Source organism: Corvus kubaryi, unplaced genomic scaffold (genome assembly GCF_017639235.1).
Source record: "Corvus kubaryi isolate FWS band 111438036 unplaced genomic scaffold, C.kubaryi_AGA036_p1.0 37334, whole genome shotgun sequence".
Taxonomy (NCBI): domain Eukaryota; kingdom Metazoa; phylum Chordata; class Aves; order Passeriformes; family Corvidae; genus Corvus; species Corvus kubaryi.
This window is the reverse complement of record NW_024581108.1, coordinates 9,486,249-9,505,784: the sequence shown is the minus strand read 5'-3', so window position 1 is coordinate 9,505,784 and position 19,536 is coordinate 9,486,249. Positions and strand designations below refer to the sequence as shown.

At 34.8% G+C, this 19,536-nt stretch overlaps 2 protein-coding genes across 7 annotated transcripts in view; both read left to right on the top strand.

The window, feature by feature from the left end:
• Positions 1-11,960, top strand: part of CCDC18 (coiled-coil domain containing 18) — a 26,204-nt gene extending 14,244 nt beyond the window's left edge. For 4 of the 5 annotated variants that reach the window (XM_042030190.1, XM_042030189.1, XM_042030191.1 and 1 more), the window contains 8 exons: positions 1,264-1,431; positions 1,934-2,076; positions 2,518-2,681; positions 3,455-3,668; positions 4,219-4,318; positions 5,353-5,469; positions 5,908-6,053; positions 8,961-11,960. In XM_042030190.1, the coding sequence (XP_041886124.1) occupies positions 1,264-1,431; positions 1,934-2,076; positions 2,518-2,681; positions 3,455-3,668; positions 4,219-4,318; positions 5,353-5,469; positions 5,908-6,039 (1,038 nt within the window). In that variant the 3' untranslated portion in view covers positions 6,040-6,053; positions 8,961-11,960. Of the gene's footprint in view, positions 1-1,263; positions 1,432-1,933; positions 2,077-2,517; positions 2,682-3,454; positions 3,669-4,218; positions 4,319-5,352; positions 5,470-5,907; positions 6,054-8,960 lie in introns of those variants that run through there. The other variant, XR_006016449.1, reaches the window with a different exon arrangement.
• On the top strand, positions 11,893-19,536 carry LOC121665652 (retinol dehydrogenase 8-like). 2 transcript variants are annotated; one of them, XM_042030195.1, is made up of 6 exons: positions 11,893-11,990; positions 13,143-13,304; positions 14,544-14,723; positions 15,781-15,874; positions 17,596-17,779; positions 18,679-19,536. In XM_042030195.1, the coding sequence occupies exons 1-6, from the start codon at positions 11,894-11,896 to the stop codon at positions 18,910-18,912; spliced, it is 951 nt and encodes a 316-aa protein (XP_041886129.1). In that variant the 5' UTR covers position 11,893; the 3' UTR covers positions 18,913-19,536. The 2 variants fall into 2 exon arrangements, with proteins under 2 accessions (XP_041886129.1, XP_041886128.1); XM_042030194.1 differs by having other exon boundaries at positions 17,578-17,779.

The window sequence follows — 19,536 nt, the reverse complement described above, 5'->3', positions numbered from 1 at the left end:
AATTTGCAACAGGAACTGTGAATAGGAAGCAAGCTGGGGAAAGATTATACGTTTTGTGAGAGTAAAGGGAGAAATTGTAACTAAGAAACACTGGATAAGTTAAGAGAAAAGAAGCACTAAGATAAATGAATTGTTGAAAGAACTAGCAAAATCAGAATTATGTGAACAAAGCATTATCTTGGAAAAAATGGAGAGAGCACTATTGCAATTTAAATTTAAGTGCACATAATTGATTTGTTTTACAACTGTCTTAATGAGGAAGAAGTCCTGAGGATAAGAAAATGTTTACTTCAAGAACCTGAGTTCTATCATACTTTCCACTACTACATGAAAGCAAGAAAGAGTTAACTTTAAATATTAGAATGAATTTTTATTTGTGGGTGAACTAATTATATAGTAGGCTAATCACGTCAGTGCTGGCCTACCTGCTGAGAGAGGCTTTAGTCAAGTGGAGATTGCTAGACCCTGTACAGGCTTAACTTGATGGAAATTTGTGGTCTGTGTCACACATAAGCCTGTGATATTTACTGCTGCTTCCTAAGCCCTAAATTCTATTGTTCTTATACTGCATATGAAGGGACTGGATGCTGTGTGAAACATCAAGTGTAGCAAGCGAGGCTTTGTAATTATGACCACTATTTCTGTTTTTCTAAATAAGTTCCAGTCACTACTTCTCTTCAGAGTGAACAGTTAGTGATTTATTTTTGATTTTTTTTTTTAAGAACACTTCCCTTTTTTTTCTTTTTTTTTTTTTTGTTCCGTGGAACAGTTACTCCTGGCATTCACCACTGAGAAAACAGACTATTCAACATAAAACAAGTTAGGCACTCAAAATTCCCTTTTTTATTGGAATGACTATTGCCATATAGGCAGGAAGAAACAAAGAGGAGGACTGAGAACAAAATCTCAAGGGGAAAACAAGGACTTTCTGAGAAATGAAGACTGGCAGAAAGAAAAGTAGTTCAATAATTTAGAAACTAAAAATCGGTTATGTATGTTTTTAAAATACTGACAAGTTATAGTTAGAAAGCAAGAATCAAAACCTGGGGCTGAGAAGTTAGTACTTTCCTTGTTTTATTGAGCCCAACTCAGTGATGAATTATGAGAGGACTGTTACGTACTTTTGAAACTGTAACGCAACTGAATTCAGACTCAAAAGTTTCATTGAGTCACAAGTGTGATTCTGTGCTCATTAAGAGAGAATAGCTGATGCAAGTACAAATAAAAATGTTTTATTGTAATGGAAAATAAATGTCTTTTCAGCTTCATTATTTACAGAAAGAAATAAAAATAAAAGGTCAGAATATTCAGGACATGAATGAACAAAATATTCTCCTCCAACAAACTTTGCATCATTATCAGCAAATGTTACAGGAAGAAACTATTAGAAATGGGGACTTGGAAGATAATCAAATTAAACTTGAAAAACAGGTACAGTATGGTGAGAAGTGTCTACATATAGAGAGAAAATTAAATGCCTTATATATGTTTTCATAATACCTATAAAATCTGAATATTTCTTTGATAACTATTTGATAATTATTAACTAACTAACTTTGATAATTATATATTAACTAGTTGATAATTATTATTTTAGATGTATCTAAAATAAAGAGTTTAGGGGCTTGTTTTATCTTAAGCCAGGTTCTGAGCCATCAAAAATTCTAGCTAGCATTAGAGTGGCTAGGTACTTGGAAAATCAAACCCTAGGCTGCAGTTAAGGAGAGGTGCATTTAAATTCAGAAAGTTGCATCTTGTTATATTTGCTAGAAACTATTAGTCTTTCAGATGTGCAGAGTTTTAGTCTTAAATTACATACAGACTATAAAGAAGTCTGTTGTGTAAAAACTCTCCCTATGTGAGTTGCAAGGCAAGGATGTGTATTTCTTTGGTATATAATTTTAAAGTACTCTTTAAATGCCATTTCAAATAGGTATTCAATTTGGAAAAAGAGCTTCAGAAGCAGAAAGCATGTGCAGAAAATGAGTTGAGAAAGGTGGAGGAGAAACTTCGCCTAGCTGCTCAAGAAGCAGATTTAAACAGACAGAAGGTGGATGAACTTAATTGTACAATCAGGTAGGTTTAGTGTAAGTGAGAGGTGTATTCTGCACACCGACATATGGATCAGAAAGACTGCTGTCTGAAATGGTCTTCAGCTGGGGGCTTGCACACTTCAGTCTCTCTGTGAGCACTGACTGCAAATCAGAGGGGAAACTTTTGACTAGCAGAGGCATGAGTTTCTGGAACAGTTTTCCAATGGAATTAATGCATGTCATGGCAACCTATTTAGCCTTAAGATAGCACTTCATAAAGCAGTTCAATTCATAAGCATGTCAACTTGCTTGTAATTGTAGACAGTACATTCTCCAGGAGCTTGCTAGTCTTACAGTATAGTTTTGATAACAAGAAAAGCCTACTTAACATGACTTTTATTTCTATTTTATTCACAAACACTTCTCTTAGAGCGTGTTGCTCTTGTTATTCCATGGTTCATTTTGTTCTGGTTGCTTCTATTAGACAGATTAAATTGGAGATGGATCAGTGCAAGAATGAACTTACTGGCTTGGAAAAAGAAGTAGTGCAATTAAAACGAGATGGTGAAAACAAGGCACTGCAGATAAATCGGTTGGATATCACTTTGGAAGAAGCAAGATCAGAGCTCAGTAAAAAGGCAAATGAGGGTAATTTGGCTATTTTGTTTCTCAGACTTCCTTTCATTAAATTATTCTGTATGTGTTAGACATTTTTCCTTCCCCCCCCGTTTCATAATCAAGTACATGAGTCAAAAAATGATAATCTTTTTAAGCCCAAACAAAACCAAACCCAAATGAGCAACATTCACGCAACCCAAAAAAATCACAAACATTTTTTAACATACTTTTGCAAATTCTCACTTTTGTGGTATATATCTTTACTCCAGGTGAAATGTATAAGTAGTTTCCTTGTAAACTGGTAATGCAGATTCTTAATGTGATAGTCAAATGAGACACTTAGATTTTATAAAAGCGTATGCTATTCACAAAAATGCAGCTCTTTGAAACAAACAGAAAACCCCACAAGTCTATGGAAATAACAAACTTTCCAATCCAACTTCTTCCATTTAGTTTAATTGTACCCTTGTTTTAAGCCAGAGAAATACAGGCAATTCTGCTTGCACTTTTCTTAGCACTACATATTCAGTTACTATATTGTCTCTGTACTGTCTCCTTGGCCAGATGTTTTTAGATATATCCTTATGTTTCAAGTCAATTGTTGATTATGAACTGAATAAAACTAGCAAATACTTAGGTACCATAAAAATTTTTTTGTAGTCACTGTTTTTCTAGATTGTCCTAAAAAATAGTGATACTGAAAATTTATTACAACCACAAGTGCTACTAGGTAGTGCTGTTTCATAAAGACCTGGATGTACTGATGATTAAACATTCTCTTTTGTGGTGTGTGTGTAAAATAGTGATTGATTTAGAAGATAAGCTGCTTCAAACTGAGACTTGCCGCAGGGAAGCCTTACAGAAAATGTCAGAACTGGAATCTGCATTACAGAATGCCTGTGGAGAATTAAAGATCACTTTAACACAGCTTCAGGAATTGCAAGATGCATTACAGAATGCACAGTCCTCTCTGGAGGAGAAGAACATTGCTATCATGGATCTAATAACTGAGCTCAAGTAAGCTGGTATCTGCCATCATGAAAACTTAGTTGTGTTAGCTATTCCTTGAGACTAGCAAGTAGTTTGGATGGGGTTTTTTAATGTTCTTAGCAGCTCTCTATAGTTTTTAGGTGGTTTGTGGCTATAAGATAACTTGATACTTGAGATCCCCAGCTCATTTTTAACTTCTAAAAGTGGTGCTGAATTCTTTTGGGGGAATTCTGTTTTAAAATCTGCCGAAGTTATTTTCTGAATCCTAAAGCTGTTAAGTAATCGTAAGAACAGTCAAATTGTCCAGTTTCCTTTCTGACCGCAAATTAATTATACTTTTTTTTGTTAAAGAATCCTGATATAGCCAATTAAATAACTTGAATAATGAAAGTAATAGGAAATCCCCACCAGCACTATAGTTAACAGAATTATTCTACTTGGGTTTGTTTCCTTGCAATCAATTCACATTTAAGGTAATACGCTTTAAGTAAGTAATAGATCTCATGATTTTCAAGCTGGATACTTGAAGCTAAGCAACTGAATGTGCATTAAGCAACTAAACACATGAGAATTTCAGGTATTGCAAGGGTGAAATTGAAGACAAAAAGCAAGAACTCCTTGACATGGACCAAGCACTGAAAGAAAGGAATTGGGAGCTGAAACAAAGAGTAGCTCAGGTCAGGTAATTTTTAAACATGATACTGACAATTATTCTTGTTATATAGTAGATAACTTATAAAAAGCCTGCTAGGTTTGGTTGATTGTATTGTCTCAAACTGTACTGGTTACTACAGCCACAGTGTCAACCTCAAACATGTTGTATGTTGTATGTTGCTGAAGCCTTATGTACCAGGAAAATCAGAAGCCTGATGTTATAACCTGTCCCAAGATTCTTCATTAGTGATAAAGTTATGGGACAACTGTTCTCATCTTGATGTTTGCTACGAGGAAGGAAGATCTGTGCTGAAGGGTGCTTGGAGATGGTAGATCCCTTTCCTTGTTTGCACTGGAGCATATTTGATTCACATTAAAGCAGCCTCTAAATATGAAATGGTATTTTTGTTGTGAATGAATTTCTGTAGCTCATTTGAAATATTTTCAGTCTTTTGGTCTGGCTTCAGGACTTGATGCCCATCATGGGAAAATTCTGCTTCTGTCACTTATTATAAGCCTCTTACTGAAGGAGTTACCAGCCTTCGTATTCAAGAATATTTGAGGTTCAGAGAGAAGGAGGAGTGGGGATTTGAATAAATCTGTTTAAGGAACTGGCACTGTAAGGAGGCCAGATCTTGAAATACATTTTTGCCACAGTACCCTGTGATGTGCCCCAGGAATTCATCAAAGCATTTGATGAATTGATTTTTTTTTTTTTTTTTGGCAAAATTTGGCACTTCCTAACAGGGTGGATTAGTATAATAAACTAATCATATTTCTTTGAAAAGGAGGACTAGGCTTGCATTCTGTGTATATGAGGACCTAACATACTCAGCTATGGACTTTTTCCCAATTTTCCCCTTTTCTTTTTATGTTTGGCCACTATTTAAATGAAATACCTAGGATGTAGCATTGTATTGACTGCTGAGAGAATAGTCTTGAGGCTACAAAGGATTGATTTCATTCACTTTGCTCTCATAGTTTGTAATATTGCTTCTTAAAATCTGCATATTAGTTCAAAATAAAGTATTTCCTTTTCTTCCTTTTTTACCTCTAGATTACACAATTGGATATGACAGTTCATGAACATAAGGGAGAAATGGAGCAACAAATAATTCAATTACAGTGCAATTTAGAGAAGTCAGAGTTGGAAATTAAGGAATGCAATAAACAGGTAATTCTTGCTTAATTAAAAATACAGTTTCACTAAAAAAGGGCAGGTAATTCTATGAGAAAGTCTGCTCCTGGGACATAATAGCTGGCCAGATTTAATCTAGAAGATGAAAAGTCTTTTTTATTGTAGGGAGAGGGAAGAAAGTACCTAAATGATGTACCAGTAAAAATACTTCGTCAATTAAAACTATAAATTTTGCAAGGCTATAACAGTGCAGAAATGAAAACCTATTTTTTCACTTGTTATGATACAGCTCCCAAACTTCTCTTTTAGTAAAGGAAAATGTAGACAAAATAAAAAATTCCAGAGGAGTCAAAAGTCAATATCACTACTGACAATATTAGTGAGTTTTCTTTGTTTTGCACGTTTGATTTTTTTATAAAATTGCTCTGACTTTGGTAAAATATTGGTTCTGATTTAATTGCCTTTTCTGTTCAGATTGAGAGCTTAGAGAAGAAACTCCAGCGTTCTAAAGATGAACTTCGTAAAAAAGAGTTTGAATTGCTCCAGAGAGATCAGGAAATAAATCAGCTGAAGAAAAAAATAATTAAAGAAAACAATTCAGCCTAGAAGCTCTTGGAAAGGTAAAACATACCTTGGATACACAATAAATTATCAATTTTTAATGCCATTGCTGTACTGCCTAGAAGAAATGATACGGTGTCTCTTTTGCATAAGCATCATTACTTCTTGCAGAATCATTGTATTTTATATCCTGATGTTTCCTGAATCTTAATCCCCTAAAGTTAAACTAGTTTTATTATTTTAAAATTACAGATTTAATGTTACACTCTTAATTTTCTGCTTTCTGTGGAGAAGTTTGATTACTAATTATCTTTAGGGACCTAATTTTCTGGCTATGGACGACATGGTCTTCCTTGAAATGAAACAAAGAAGTACGCTGTATGATGAGAGCTTCTTATGACTTAGATACCTGTCTTGTGAAAATTACTGCATCAGAAGAGCACTGAGATCTAGCAAGCTTGTAGGAACGAGAAGTGAGAATTTTTTGGCATAGTGAATGGGAGAGTGTGGAGAGAGTCGAGAAGACAGCTAACTTCATGAATTATACAAATCTTTGGTTTGGTGCACAAATCAGTCACTACGAGTACAAATGTGATCTGAGATGAACAGGCTTTCTGCAGAAATAAGTTCAGCTAAGTATGATTCCAAGCTGAACACCTGTGGCCTCTGCCACTTTGGTTATGCTGCATTTTATATGTTTCTTTTCCCTAGGGTGAGATATCAGAGAAGCCTTATTTCTGTGTGAACACCGAAGGTGTTTGATCTGTGTTCTAGATCATGAGGGCTTGGCTCTGTCACAGCTGAATATGAAGGTTTTTTCACTGCAAATTTAAGCAATGTCAGCTCTTCCATCTTGAATTCTGTTAGGTTATTGATGATGCTCAAGAACAGGACAGTGACTGCTGCTACCTTTCACACATATCATTAACAATTCCTGACTTTTCATAAGGGTTGATTCTGAAGGAAAGAATTTCCTAGCTAGCCCTTGTACAATTGCTGACTAGACCCTTTCTTTCCAGACAAATTGTCTTGTTTTGGCTAAGGAATACCAGGTAGGGAGGGGCCTAAGAATGATATAAGAAAGGCTTTGAAAATGGACCTGCTCCAGCCATGTTCCTTCAGAGACCTGGGATAAGGAAATGAAATTTTTTTTCATTGTAGTGAAGTAGATAAAAAAACCCTGGATTTTGGAAGCATTCTGTATAAAATATGAAATGTATTGCAGAGGGCTTCTGGCTCCACTTAGAATATGATATGGTTCCTTCTTTGTTTAAAAACTGAGTACATTAACACTGTGTAAGGAAACACTTCCTCCATTAGTAACATATTGCAGACTGATTGACTAGTCTTCCACAGAAATTTTCTGTCCTAGTTCTAAAAACTAAATTGCCTTATCTGTCTAGGGAAAAGGGGTGGAGAGGCAGTGTGTATGCCTTGCCGAGGGGTACAGTGTGTCTCATTCTCTTTCTTCTTAATACACCACCTTCCTTGCTTATTACAGAAAATATATTAGTTCAGGGAAGGAACTGCTGGGAGGGTTGATTTGTGTTCTGGTCCCCTCTGTCCCTTTGGGACTCGTAAAATAACCAGGTCACAGAGTTTTCACTTGAATCATTCTTTGTTCTTACTCTGCTTCAATCTGCAGTGAAGATTTTGTAACAATACAGCACTCTGCTACCCTTAGAAGTTGTAAATATTCCAAATAAAGGAACCGAAAATATCTTGCTGAACATTAAGAATTGCTTTTTCATTTTTCTGGGAAATGGAAGTAATTTTCTTTATTAAAAAGAAAAAAGGCAGAATGGACTGATAGCAAACTAATTTTTTGTGACCATAGTTCCTTCTGAAATGAGAAGTAAAATTGTATTTAAATGGTAAGTGAAGTAAGAAAAAATTAGTGCTTACAATGATTGACTTTCTAAAAGAGTGCTTTTTACAATGTTTTTGAAAAATTGTGCATAGCATTAAAAAAACTAGGGATGATTGCAATAATCTTTCGTTCATTAGGTGTAAGCTGCTTATATGCTACTTACAAGTGTCTCTGTACAGTATGTATAGCATTCCTCGTAAAGAATAAGCACCTACCTAAACATGCATAGATAAAAAGAGAACCAACATAATCTCTTTTTTAATTTATAATTAACACAAACCATAGTATAATATGATGTGAATAGTAGTGGCTGATACAGTCTCTGGTTGTGCTACAGCACCAGCTAATGTAAGCATAGCTGATGTGTATCATATACTAAAGAGACCTAAAACCCCTATTTTTTTCTATAAATGAACTGTTGAATAATTAGATTCAGCATATACACTTGTTTGTAAAAGGAGGGGTAGGGAGAAGCTAAAGCTCTAACAAAAAACCCCCAACCTCAAACACGCTGTGTTTGGCTGCATTTATTTCTATATACAGCTTACATCCATGTTGCTATTTTTCTTGCTCTGTGTTGGTGGACATCATAGGCTTTTTTCCTCTTGATACTTGATACCTTGATACTGTTGATGGGGTTTTTACAGACACTTCCTGAACTGATAGAAACTTAAGTTGTTAGCAACTTAACAACAATGCAATCCAACATGAAACCTTAAGCCTTACGCAGAGGAGTTATTTCAAAAGACAGTGCCCATTTAAACTGTACAAAATTTTTACAGGGATTTACATATGAAGATTCCATCTCAAAAAGATTCCACATAACATTTTCCTATTTCTCTGCTGGAACTTAATATGTGTTGGAAAATTTGTAAGTTGTGATCTTTGAGAAAGCAAATGCACTTCAGTTACAAGAACAGTGAACAAAAATGCATTAGTAACATAAATCTGGGGGTCAGAATTTGAGGAGGCAGCCATGGACTTGAGGCATGCTGTTAGTTTTCTTGGATTTGTAAGATAATTTAATACTGAAAAGTAACATCTTGGTACAAATTGATTTATAGATGGTAATTACATCACAGATACTTTGTTTCAGAGGCAAGAACTGTGAAGAAATGACTGCTGCTGCCCATCAGACAACAGCAACCCAAGAATGCTGTTGCTGCATCGTAATTGTGACTTCAAAGAGGAAATTTTAACATTGTATTTCTAAATAAGGAATGTAGTTACTTGTACTGAAGCAGATGAAACCTTTTTATTTTACCAACTGTTAATGAGATTATTGCTGTCATATAATAACATATTTTTTATACTTAAGAATAAAATTTATTTAAGTTGTAGGGATTAATTTCAGCTGTCATCTTTTTCCAAGGTTTTCAAATGATGTACTCGTTTAATATCTCACTTCTAATTAAAAGCACAATGGTACTACCTTATTAGCAATTTTTGTTTGGGAATATTTTGTCTTTTTTTGTGCACAGGCAGTGTTGCAGACACATCTTATTAAAATTGACCTGTTTGTAAGATGTTTTGGGACACTGATTTGATCGTAGATGCTGGCAAAACCTTCTTGCTTTACTCCAAGCAGTATCTTTAAGATGCAAAGGGTTCTGGGACAGGGCCATAAAGCTTGAGCCTGTTTCTTTCATTATTTTTAATCAAACGAAAATCCATACAAAAGTTCCCATTGATTAAATTCTCATCATAACTATATGTTCTAAAACATATTTATTTCCAGGTTTCCAAAAGTACTACACAATTTAGCTGGTATGAATGGCTAGTGGCCCCACTTTTATATTTACATGAGCATCAGAAACTGCAAATATGATTTTGAGACCTCAGTCTGTCTGATTAATGCACACATGATTTATGTGCATTAAGACATGTGATTCATACTTCAGAAAATCAAGTTACCAAAGCTATTTGATGTAAAGAAGAAGAACAGAATTGAATGTATTTCAGTTTAAATACCAGGCCTCAGTTAAGTGTTTTGCATATTGAAAGTGTACCTTAGCCAACAAACCTATCTGAGCTATTTCAGAAACTCTGCAAGTGGCAGTGTGCTAAACTCCTTGGGCAGTACTGGCTCTTTCACTTTATGTAAACACATTCCACAAATGCCACATGTTCTACATTAAGTGGTTCTACAAAACCAGCCACACATTCTGCTACTATTGACAAGGTCAGGATACACTCATCTGAAATATTTCTGCAGTTTCAGATTATTTATTCTGCTATTATGAAAATTATGATGTGACAAAAACCACTCTTACTTACAGAAATCAATATATTGTGTGTTTTAAATCAAGCTATTTCTTTCTGTACATAATTGTAAAGGAAAAACCTCAGAATTAGGTTGACCGGTGCAATAATTGCAAATTAAACTGCTTTTATTTTTTACCTCTCTTTATGCACATCACTTTGCCTTCAGCCTAGAAGTGTATGCATCAAATTTCAGACAGATTTTTTTAAAGCAGTGGAATATATAAGCCCTTCAAACCAGGATTTCAAGTGGAAAATATAACTGATCTGTAATTACAGCTGCATCACAACACTAGTGGAATTCCACTAACTAGCACTGTATAAATCCTCATTTGCTCCTCCTACATGCACTAAATATAAATGTGCATGAGCAGCAAAAGCAATTTGCCTAATCTCTGAATCAGCTAAATAGCATTTGCACTAAAATTTTGTCTGTATACTAACTTATGTGGTTAAACTGTGGGTCAAACCTGATATATAAGTAGAATCATAATTATATATAATCTTTAGATGTTTTGCTGTTTTGTTGCTTGCCTGAGAAGTTAATGATTCCACTTATACTGTTGAAGCCAATTTATTTCTTTTGGAAAGGATGGACTTTTTTTAGAACATAATTTCAGTTAAATATTTCTGTATTGTCCTACTTTTCTTGAGTTACTAACCAATTTACATGTATGCAAATCCTGGAACACTATGTTCATTCTTCTGAAGTGCGTTGCATTAACATGGGTTGTTGAGTCTTGGAAAACATTCTACTGTGTATAATGGCATTGCAGTTAGCTGAATGCCATTCATAAGGCTAATTGCTTATTAAGGTCTTTTTTTTTCCTGTCACTCAGGACAGAAACAAAGGACTGATTTTCTTCCTGAATGTCATATGCTTACCTAGTAACTGTATGTTAAACACGAATTGCACTTAAGTGCCAGCCCAAATGCCCCTCTGTTTAATCCACAGTTTATATGCAAAATATTTTTTCCAAAACTTAGACATCAGACTAGTTCTTATTTTTTTAAATTTCTGACTTGTCAATTGCAGAACCAAAGTGTTGAAAGATATTTCAGTCTTAGCAAGAATGTAGTGAAGCTGATCTGTTCAACATTTCCTGTCAGTTCTTTGGTGCAGCATGCTTGCTCACTTTCTCTGTTCTTGGTTGGGAACACTGCCAAAAGGAAATGTGAGGAATCTGTCCAACAACTTGTCTCTTTCAGAATCCACATCCCATTTTTCAATTTGGGGTTTTTTTTTCTGTAATGCCTGTTAGGACTCTTACAATAGTAAGGCATCAGGGAAGAAATCCATTCCTCAATCTGTTGCAAACCAGGAGGTGCTGTAGGTGTAGGAATTCTGAACAGCTTTAGCACAGGGATCCCACTCTGGGTGCAGGTTACTTTCCACAGATGTGAGTGGAAGGCTTAGCACTACAGACAAATTGTAATTGTGGCAAGGCTTTTCCTGCCAGTACTGTGCAAGCTGGTTATTCTATTAAAAAAATCCATGTAGTTTACAAATGCCTCAATTTATAGTTTAATCAGATTTTGTATTAAATATAGTCAGTTTTGATAATGCAGATTATAAGCACATGTAGGAGCATCTGCTTCGATTTTGTTTAGTTGGAGATTATCCCTTAATCATGTAAGGTCCAGGTGTGCATTTTCAGATTTGTTGACTCAGGGAAGCTGGAGATAGCATTAAAGGCCAGTCACATTATGCTGTAGTTACATTTACGTTGTTGCTCCTCTGAAGAATTGAACCCCTCAGTGAAAAGAATGGCAAGAAGAAATGTCCTCATTACAGGTTGCTCCTCAGGAATTGGACTGGCATTAGCAGTAAAAATGGCAAAAGATGAACAGAAAAGATTTAAAGGTAACAATCTATCTGTTATTTATCTTTATCAAAACGTACTATTCAAGATGGTGCTGGTGTTTTCTCTGTGATTTAATAGGTGGTTGTATTCAGTTTGGTGACTTGTTTCTGGTTCATTTTCCTCTTTGACTGTCAAGAGAATACAGTGAAAATATACTGTTTTCTGTAAGCAGTTGATATTTCTCTACCTGTATTGAAATGGAACAACTACTGGAACTGAATAGTTTACACACAGACACAACGAAAAAAGACAGTAGTATAAAATGAATAGCTGAAAATATCTGCAGGATTATGCTGCTTTGGGTATACATTCACAGCTGTGGTTAGCTTTGTTTCTGGCTGCTAAAATCTGCACATATACACGCCCGTGCCCATTTGATGACCAAAACAATGAGTTTAAGTAAACAGTTTCTAAATTTGCAATTTTTTTCCTTAAAGCACACTTCATTATTGCAAGCCTGTGTAGGCATAAGAGGGTGAATGAAGGGGCTGGGATTTGTCTTATTGCTGCAAAGCATGATATTTGCTGTGATTGAGAATGCAAGGTGAAGGCAGCAATCTGTGGCAATTCAGTCTCTCATACTTAAAGTATTTTACTGCTAACTGACTGGATGCAGATCTAGAGCTTTGTGAGTAATTAGGCTACAATAATAACTAAGAAAACTAATTTCTGTTTTGAGAAGTAGCTTACAAAAATAGACAGTCTTTCAACCTCAGGAAGTATGTCTTCCATTTTTAAATAAAATTATGGTTGTTCTGCTAAATTTGTTGATGGTGATTTAAAAAAAATAAAAAAAGGGATATCTGGAATCCAAAATTAGGTTTTGGGTACTTAAAAACAATTTACTGGCATAATTTGATATCTGTTTTAAAATATATTGGTGATAGTATTCTCTTTTTACACTGCATGTTCTTCATTATGCATGGCTGTTTAATTCTTCTTTTGAATTTCTTGAAGTTTTCAGAACCAGACTGGGAAATTAGTGACAATATATGTTGAAAATAGAATTTTTTAACTTCCAGTTTTTGTCTGGTTTCTATCACTGATATTTAAGACCTGGTTGTGAAACCATTGTTCTTTAATACTTCTTAGTAAGACTGCCACAGTAAAGATTTTTATTTCTGGTAAGTGTTGCTTCTGGTGTGTTGCAGTGTACGCCACAATGCGGAATCTGGCCAAGAAAGAGCCACTGGAGGAAGCTGCAGGCCGCAGGCTGGGCAAAACCCTCGAAATTAAACAACTGGATGTCTGTGATGAACAGTCTATTAGAACTTGTGTGAATAGTATCCCTGACAGAAGGATTGATGTCCTAGGCAAGTACAGGATGTGTGTGCTATGAACAGATACCAGATTTCTATAAACCATCTCAAATACCCTGGAGAAGTTTCATTCATGTATTTTTTAAATTATCAAAGTAACAATAATTACATAGTATATTCGGTTCAAGGTTCTTAAGACTTCATGCAGACATGAGTGGATTAAATCTCACCCTGCTTCTATGAAGTAGGGAAGCTTGTTTTCCCTGTTTACAAAGGAAAAACTTGATCACAGGTAGATGTCTTGGATAAAATGATATATTTTTTTAGTAAATGTGAGAAATTTTGCCTAAACTGGCACCTTCATGAGCAAGACTTTCTATTGATGGAGCATAGCCCTTTTTACAATGAAGGTAACAGCTGTCTGCACTAAGAAAGCAACAGCATTTGGGAATTAGCAAGTAAAAGAATAAATGCAAAGAAAATAAGGATATTTCCATTTTGTATTGAGAATTGAAATTGTACTTTACAAATTATTCAGCAAAAAGTGTTTCCATACTGTTTTGCTAAAAATAAATGTTAGTATCTTAGTAAGATAGAAATGCTTACACCATCAGCTATTAAATCTTACCGAATAGAAAATAATGGACCTGCCTTTTTTCTGATTAATTATTAAAGCAGTGCTTAACAACTGTTTCTACAAAATTTATTTTACTCTAGTTTGACCTATTACTTCTAGAGAAGAATGCCAGTCCTATCATCATTCCCCACTTATAAATATCCAGGAGGCAAATAAAAATCAATGGAAGTGTGTGTTTTAGTTTGTTTATTTTGTTGGGGGATTACTTCCTCTTGAAGATATGAATGTTGATAAACCAAAAACCAGACCAAAATATGGCTTGTTCTATCACTTTTTGAATATTTCTGTTCATTATGGGTATTGACTGTATCTTCCAGTTCTTAATACTGAATTATAAACAAATACAGGTATTTCTTGACTCATTTTAATGTAATCCCTTTATATTTTTTTAAAAAAGGTCTAATCAGAAATAAATTAGTTAAAATGCAAAATACTAGATAATTTGATTAAAAGCATAATTTAAAATAAAGACATATGGAAATGTCAAGTGTATTTGGAAAGCTTTAGTGACTAACATATTTTAATCCTTTCTTTAAGGATTATTTAGGATCATTTAACCCTTAGTCCTCACATTACTTTCAAATGCTTTCCAGTAAAGATTACTAGTTTATGTTTATGTAGGTTTTTTGCTTGTTGTTGTCTCCCATTTTGTGCAGTGAGCAATGCTGGAATGGGGCTCATTGGACCTATTGAATGTCAGACCATAGAGGAAATGAAAACTGTGATGGATACCAACTTCTTCGGCCTGGTTCGACTCCTGAAGGAGATTTTGCCTGACATGAAGAGGAGAAAGAGTGGGCATATAGTTATAATAAGCAGTGTTATGGGAATACAAGGTAAAGTTGGTTTTTCTGTTTGCTTGAACTAATAGTTCAGTATTCAAAATGTAAAGCTTTCCTCTTTTAATTAAAAAAAAAGAAAGTAGGAGCTGGCATATCTGACTCTTGTGCTTTGTAATGCTGAAGTTCCAACTATAAAAAGCACCTGATGGGTTTTATGCATTCAGGTAGTTTGTTACTATACAGCTACTCTCACAGCATTTTAACAACAAAACCTGCATTTTTTTAGAGTTTTAACTTAAACTCTATAATTTGAAAAAAATTTATTGTTGTATTTTTATTATCTGGAAAACAGGGCTTAGCATTACTTTTCCCTTTCCTCTTGGAAAAAATTATGGGAACAGACAAACATGCTTACTACACTCTGCACAATAATAATAGAATAAAATCCAATCCTAGACAACTGTACCACCTTTTTGTAAAGTTTCTCATCTCATAACACTCGAGAGTCAAATTTTAGTGACAGATAATGATATTCCTACTCTCATGTCCCATCCTGTCTAGCTGTATTGTTTTTCAATTATTACAGCTGTGACATTGATCTTACCTGGATTATTCTGGTGAGCAAGGGTCCTCCATCAATCTCCAAGAATTGCTATTTTAATACAACACTTAGCCTCCACCTAAATGGATTGATGTAGTGCTTTTTATAAATCACTCAGATGCAAGCTGGATCTCTTGCACAGTTGTATCTCCTGCATTATACTCAGCCTTTGTGTTCATCTACAGCCAATTAAAGTCTTGCTGATAAATAATGCAGATGGTATTATATGTACAGACACTTTCATATCTTAGACTACAAAATAGTATCATCCAAGGAGACCACAGCATCAGCTAGGGGGAGGAAAAGCATTAGTCAAGCATCTTTTATAGACTAAGCAGTTTTGAGAACATAGGCAAAAATTAGTTTTTGGATTCAGTATACACAAGGATTTTTCTAATGTTTACCCAGCAAGACTGTAGAAATTTTGGGAAAACACATGAGTTTTAAAAATTAAACTATTAATATGTTGGATACAATCACATTCTCAGGATGTTTTATTTGTACCATCAGGCATCTTATTTAATGATGTTTATGCTGCATCTAAGTTTGCTGTGGAAGGATTCTGCGAAAGTTTAGCTATACAAGCACTCAAGTTCAAACTGCAGTAAGTATTGATCCACTGGTGTAAATGGCATTGATCCACCGGTGCAAATGGTATTGATCCACTGGTGTCAGTTGTATTTTAGATAGTTTAAAATATATTCAGAGGCAGGAAAAAATTTTTAAAGCTTGCTGCTAAACAGACTGAGAAGCCCTTGAAAACTGTACATCACAAAAGGCATAGAAATTCTCACACTCTTCACATTATATGAGCAAATAAAAAGATCTAGATGTTAAAATAAACATTCTCTTGAACAGTTAAAGGCTATTTAGCTTTGGATAAAATACAGTTCATGTAACACTTCTGAAAACAGATTCTTACATACAATATCACAGGAATAAAATTACAAGATTGACCTGTGATCTTTTCCTTAGAAAGGATAGTGGTCTTCTTAGGCAATTCACAGATAAAAAAGTTCCAGGGCCCATCACAGAGACTGAGCAAGTGCAAATCCATCAGAGTGTTACACAAGGTGAGATACCTGGAATGAAGGGAGGTGGGAGGAAAGTGAGAAGTGTGGTGTACTATTCCTAACATTTTAGACAGTACTTAAGTGACTGGTCCTGTTCATCATCTGTGGGACTTCAGGTTTGATTTGTCACATGTGTGTTCACACTCATGTAATTCTGCTACTGTTCTTTGTGCAAAGTCCAACAACTGGTAAATGTCCAATGCATCTCTGTGTGCCTAAGCATTTAGGCCTTGTGGAAAAAAGGACAGCTGCTGTTGTGGAATTTCAGAGACAAAACTGATTCTGCATATTGCTCTGCAAAGTTTGGAGGGATTTAAAATAAATATAATGATACACAGGATATACCACAATTCATAATGAGATTTCAAGAGTATAAGACACAGCAAAAAGGAGGTTAAAATGAGGAAGCATAATAGGCAAAATTCAAGGTCTAATGAGAAGGGTGATGCAAGAGAAACGGCTTTAATTCCAGCAGTAACTGGAATTCTGCTGTGAAGATCAATAGCTTGATTTAATTCTAAAGAAGAGCCTTTAGAACACTCCTTGAAGAACTCAAGTCTAATAAGAGGCCCAGTCCCAAAAAGTGTTTTGATAAACACCGTGGCTGGGAATTATTACTGCCTGAGAAAAGAACCAGGAAAAACCTGACTCTTTCAGTGATTTGCTATAATATGCTACTGAACAAAATAATTTTTTTCAGATTTGGCAGCAGCCAGAATCTGTCCACCCACAGTAAAAGTCTCTATATTGTATTTTATTAATATACAGTGGTGGGATCTTAAATTATGTAACACTAACATTTTGACAAAGAAAATCCATGTTTGGGCAGTTCCCCCATCTCTTTCAGCTACTTCTAGTATTATCATGAGGAACAAAGAAACCTATGCAGGATTTTGTCCAGAAAGTAATGAATTTTGTTACCATCCATTACTTAATTTTCTTAGTATCTGGAAAGTTCTTGTGAATAAATCACCCTTAGATTCCAGAGCCACGAGACAGCAGGTAACAACTGCACTCATGTTGTGAATTAAATTACAGCACTTCTCTGAAAATTAAACTATGCAAATTTCTACTACTATATGTGGATGGGTAGGAGGAGCAGGAGAGCAATAAAGGCAATGAATTACCTTTACAGAAGGTACTGTTATATACTGTTTGCTAGTGCAACTCTTCAGTATTGCTTTTGGAGAAGGATTAGGTGTATTTTCCATGGAGGATAGTCAACAACCAGTAGACCTTTTTTTCTGAACAGGTTAAGTTTGATTGAACCAGGCCCAGTGGTTACAGAGTTTGAAAGAAAAGTGTTTGAAGATGGAATGAAAATGGATCTTTCAGCTGCAGATGAAGAAACAGCTGAGATGTTTACTAATATTTACCTTAAAAATTACAAACAAATTTTCCAGAGCCTGGGACAAAGTGCTGAAGATGTTGCAGAGGTAACTCATAAAAAATTCTTCTTCCTTTTAAAATTTTTTTCTTTGTAATTTATGAATGCAGTGGTTGGTTGGTGGTTTTTCTGGTAGAAGTATTAGATTTAATTAAATGTACTAAACACAAATTAAATTAAAAAGTGTTTTTAAAAATTCAAGAGAATCTTTAAGCAAAAGCCTATAAAATATTAAAAGAATGTTCATTTTGAAGTATTGAATACAACTACGAATTGTAATTTAAATACCACTGAGATATTAGATCCCCTTTACATCCTCTGGTGTAGTCTGAATATTCTGCATTGTTACCATACACCCACACAGGGTTCCCACCACTGGTAAAAGCTCTGTCCTCTCCATCTCACTCATAATCTCTCCACTAAGGGAAGTTCACTCAGCCACCTCAGACCACCAAGGCACAATAAAAGCAACATGGATGTTTCTGGTGCTTGGGGCTTCCTGCAGGAAGAGAAGTTTAGGCAAGCTGTGGGAGGGGACAAGGCATTTGCTGGTAAGGAATAACTTCAGTGTCAACTGAAGATTCCCAGATCTTGCTGCAAAATGCACTGTCCTGATCCTTTCCCAGTGAACTGAAGAAGAGAGGATCTACCTACTGTGGACATATAAGCCACAATGATTTGGAAGACTACTCAGGATACTTAGGTGTCAAATGCTATCACCATGGTATAGAGAAACAGAAATAGACCTAAGAATAAATAATAAATACTTCTTATGGCCTTTAAATATTTTAAGAAGAATTTCTAATGAAGTTCTATTAAAACTGTATACAGGGGTTTATGTAATTCTAGCACTTTATTCTACTTTTCCACAGTTTAACTGAAAATTGGGTTTTTACTTTACTATCTTGGTAAAAGTTCTTTAAAAATTCTATTTCTCCTTTTCTACAGCATACAGTAAAGATAATTCTTGCAGAAAACCCACCTTTTCGCCATCAGACCAACACCTTGTATATTCCAATGACAACTCTGAAGTATGCAGATCCAAATGGGGATCTACCCATTGACATATTCTACAAAATGGTTTTTCAGCATGACAAAATCTTCAGTGCAAGTCTCAACTTCATCAAATTGCTACGGTGGAGAAGCAGGAAGAGCTTTGACCTGGGAAAACCTTCACAATAAGTATAAGGTTATATAATGCAAATTGGAATTACTTCTTATAGCTACTGATGACACAGTATGTTGTTATTCAAATGCCTTTGCTCTGTAAGTATGAAAAAGCAAGCAAGATGTTTGAGCTTAGCTGAGATATTAATTTCAATATGTATCTCTTGAATGTTACAGTTTGCAGAACCTTGCAATTAAAATCCTCTAACTGTAGTTTTATTCTGTTTAGTGTTTGCTTTTTCCAGAGATGTTTTCTTAGGAACATGAACACTGACTGATATTTGTGTATTCAGTATTAACCTGACCCCCTTCACGTACCAGAATATAATATATAGTATGCAAACTATTTAGATTCTTAATATCGTAAAAATATGTTTTTACTTATGAGGATAGAATCAGTATAGTAATCCCTCAATCACACTGGCATTCTGATTTCCAGAAGTCTGATCTATTTATCAGCAACATAAGAGAAACTCTCATCAATCTTAAAATGTAACAAGTAGAATATTTATTTTTCATATATATTTATTACAATATTCTGAATGCTTCCTTTATATGCAATGGTTACTAGGATATTGCACATAGGGAAAAATAAAATGTTTTTTAAAGCATCTTAAAATAAAATATCTTCTTACTGTC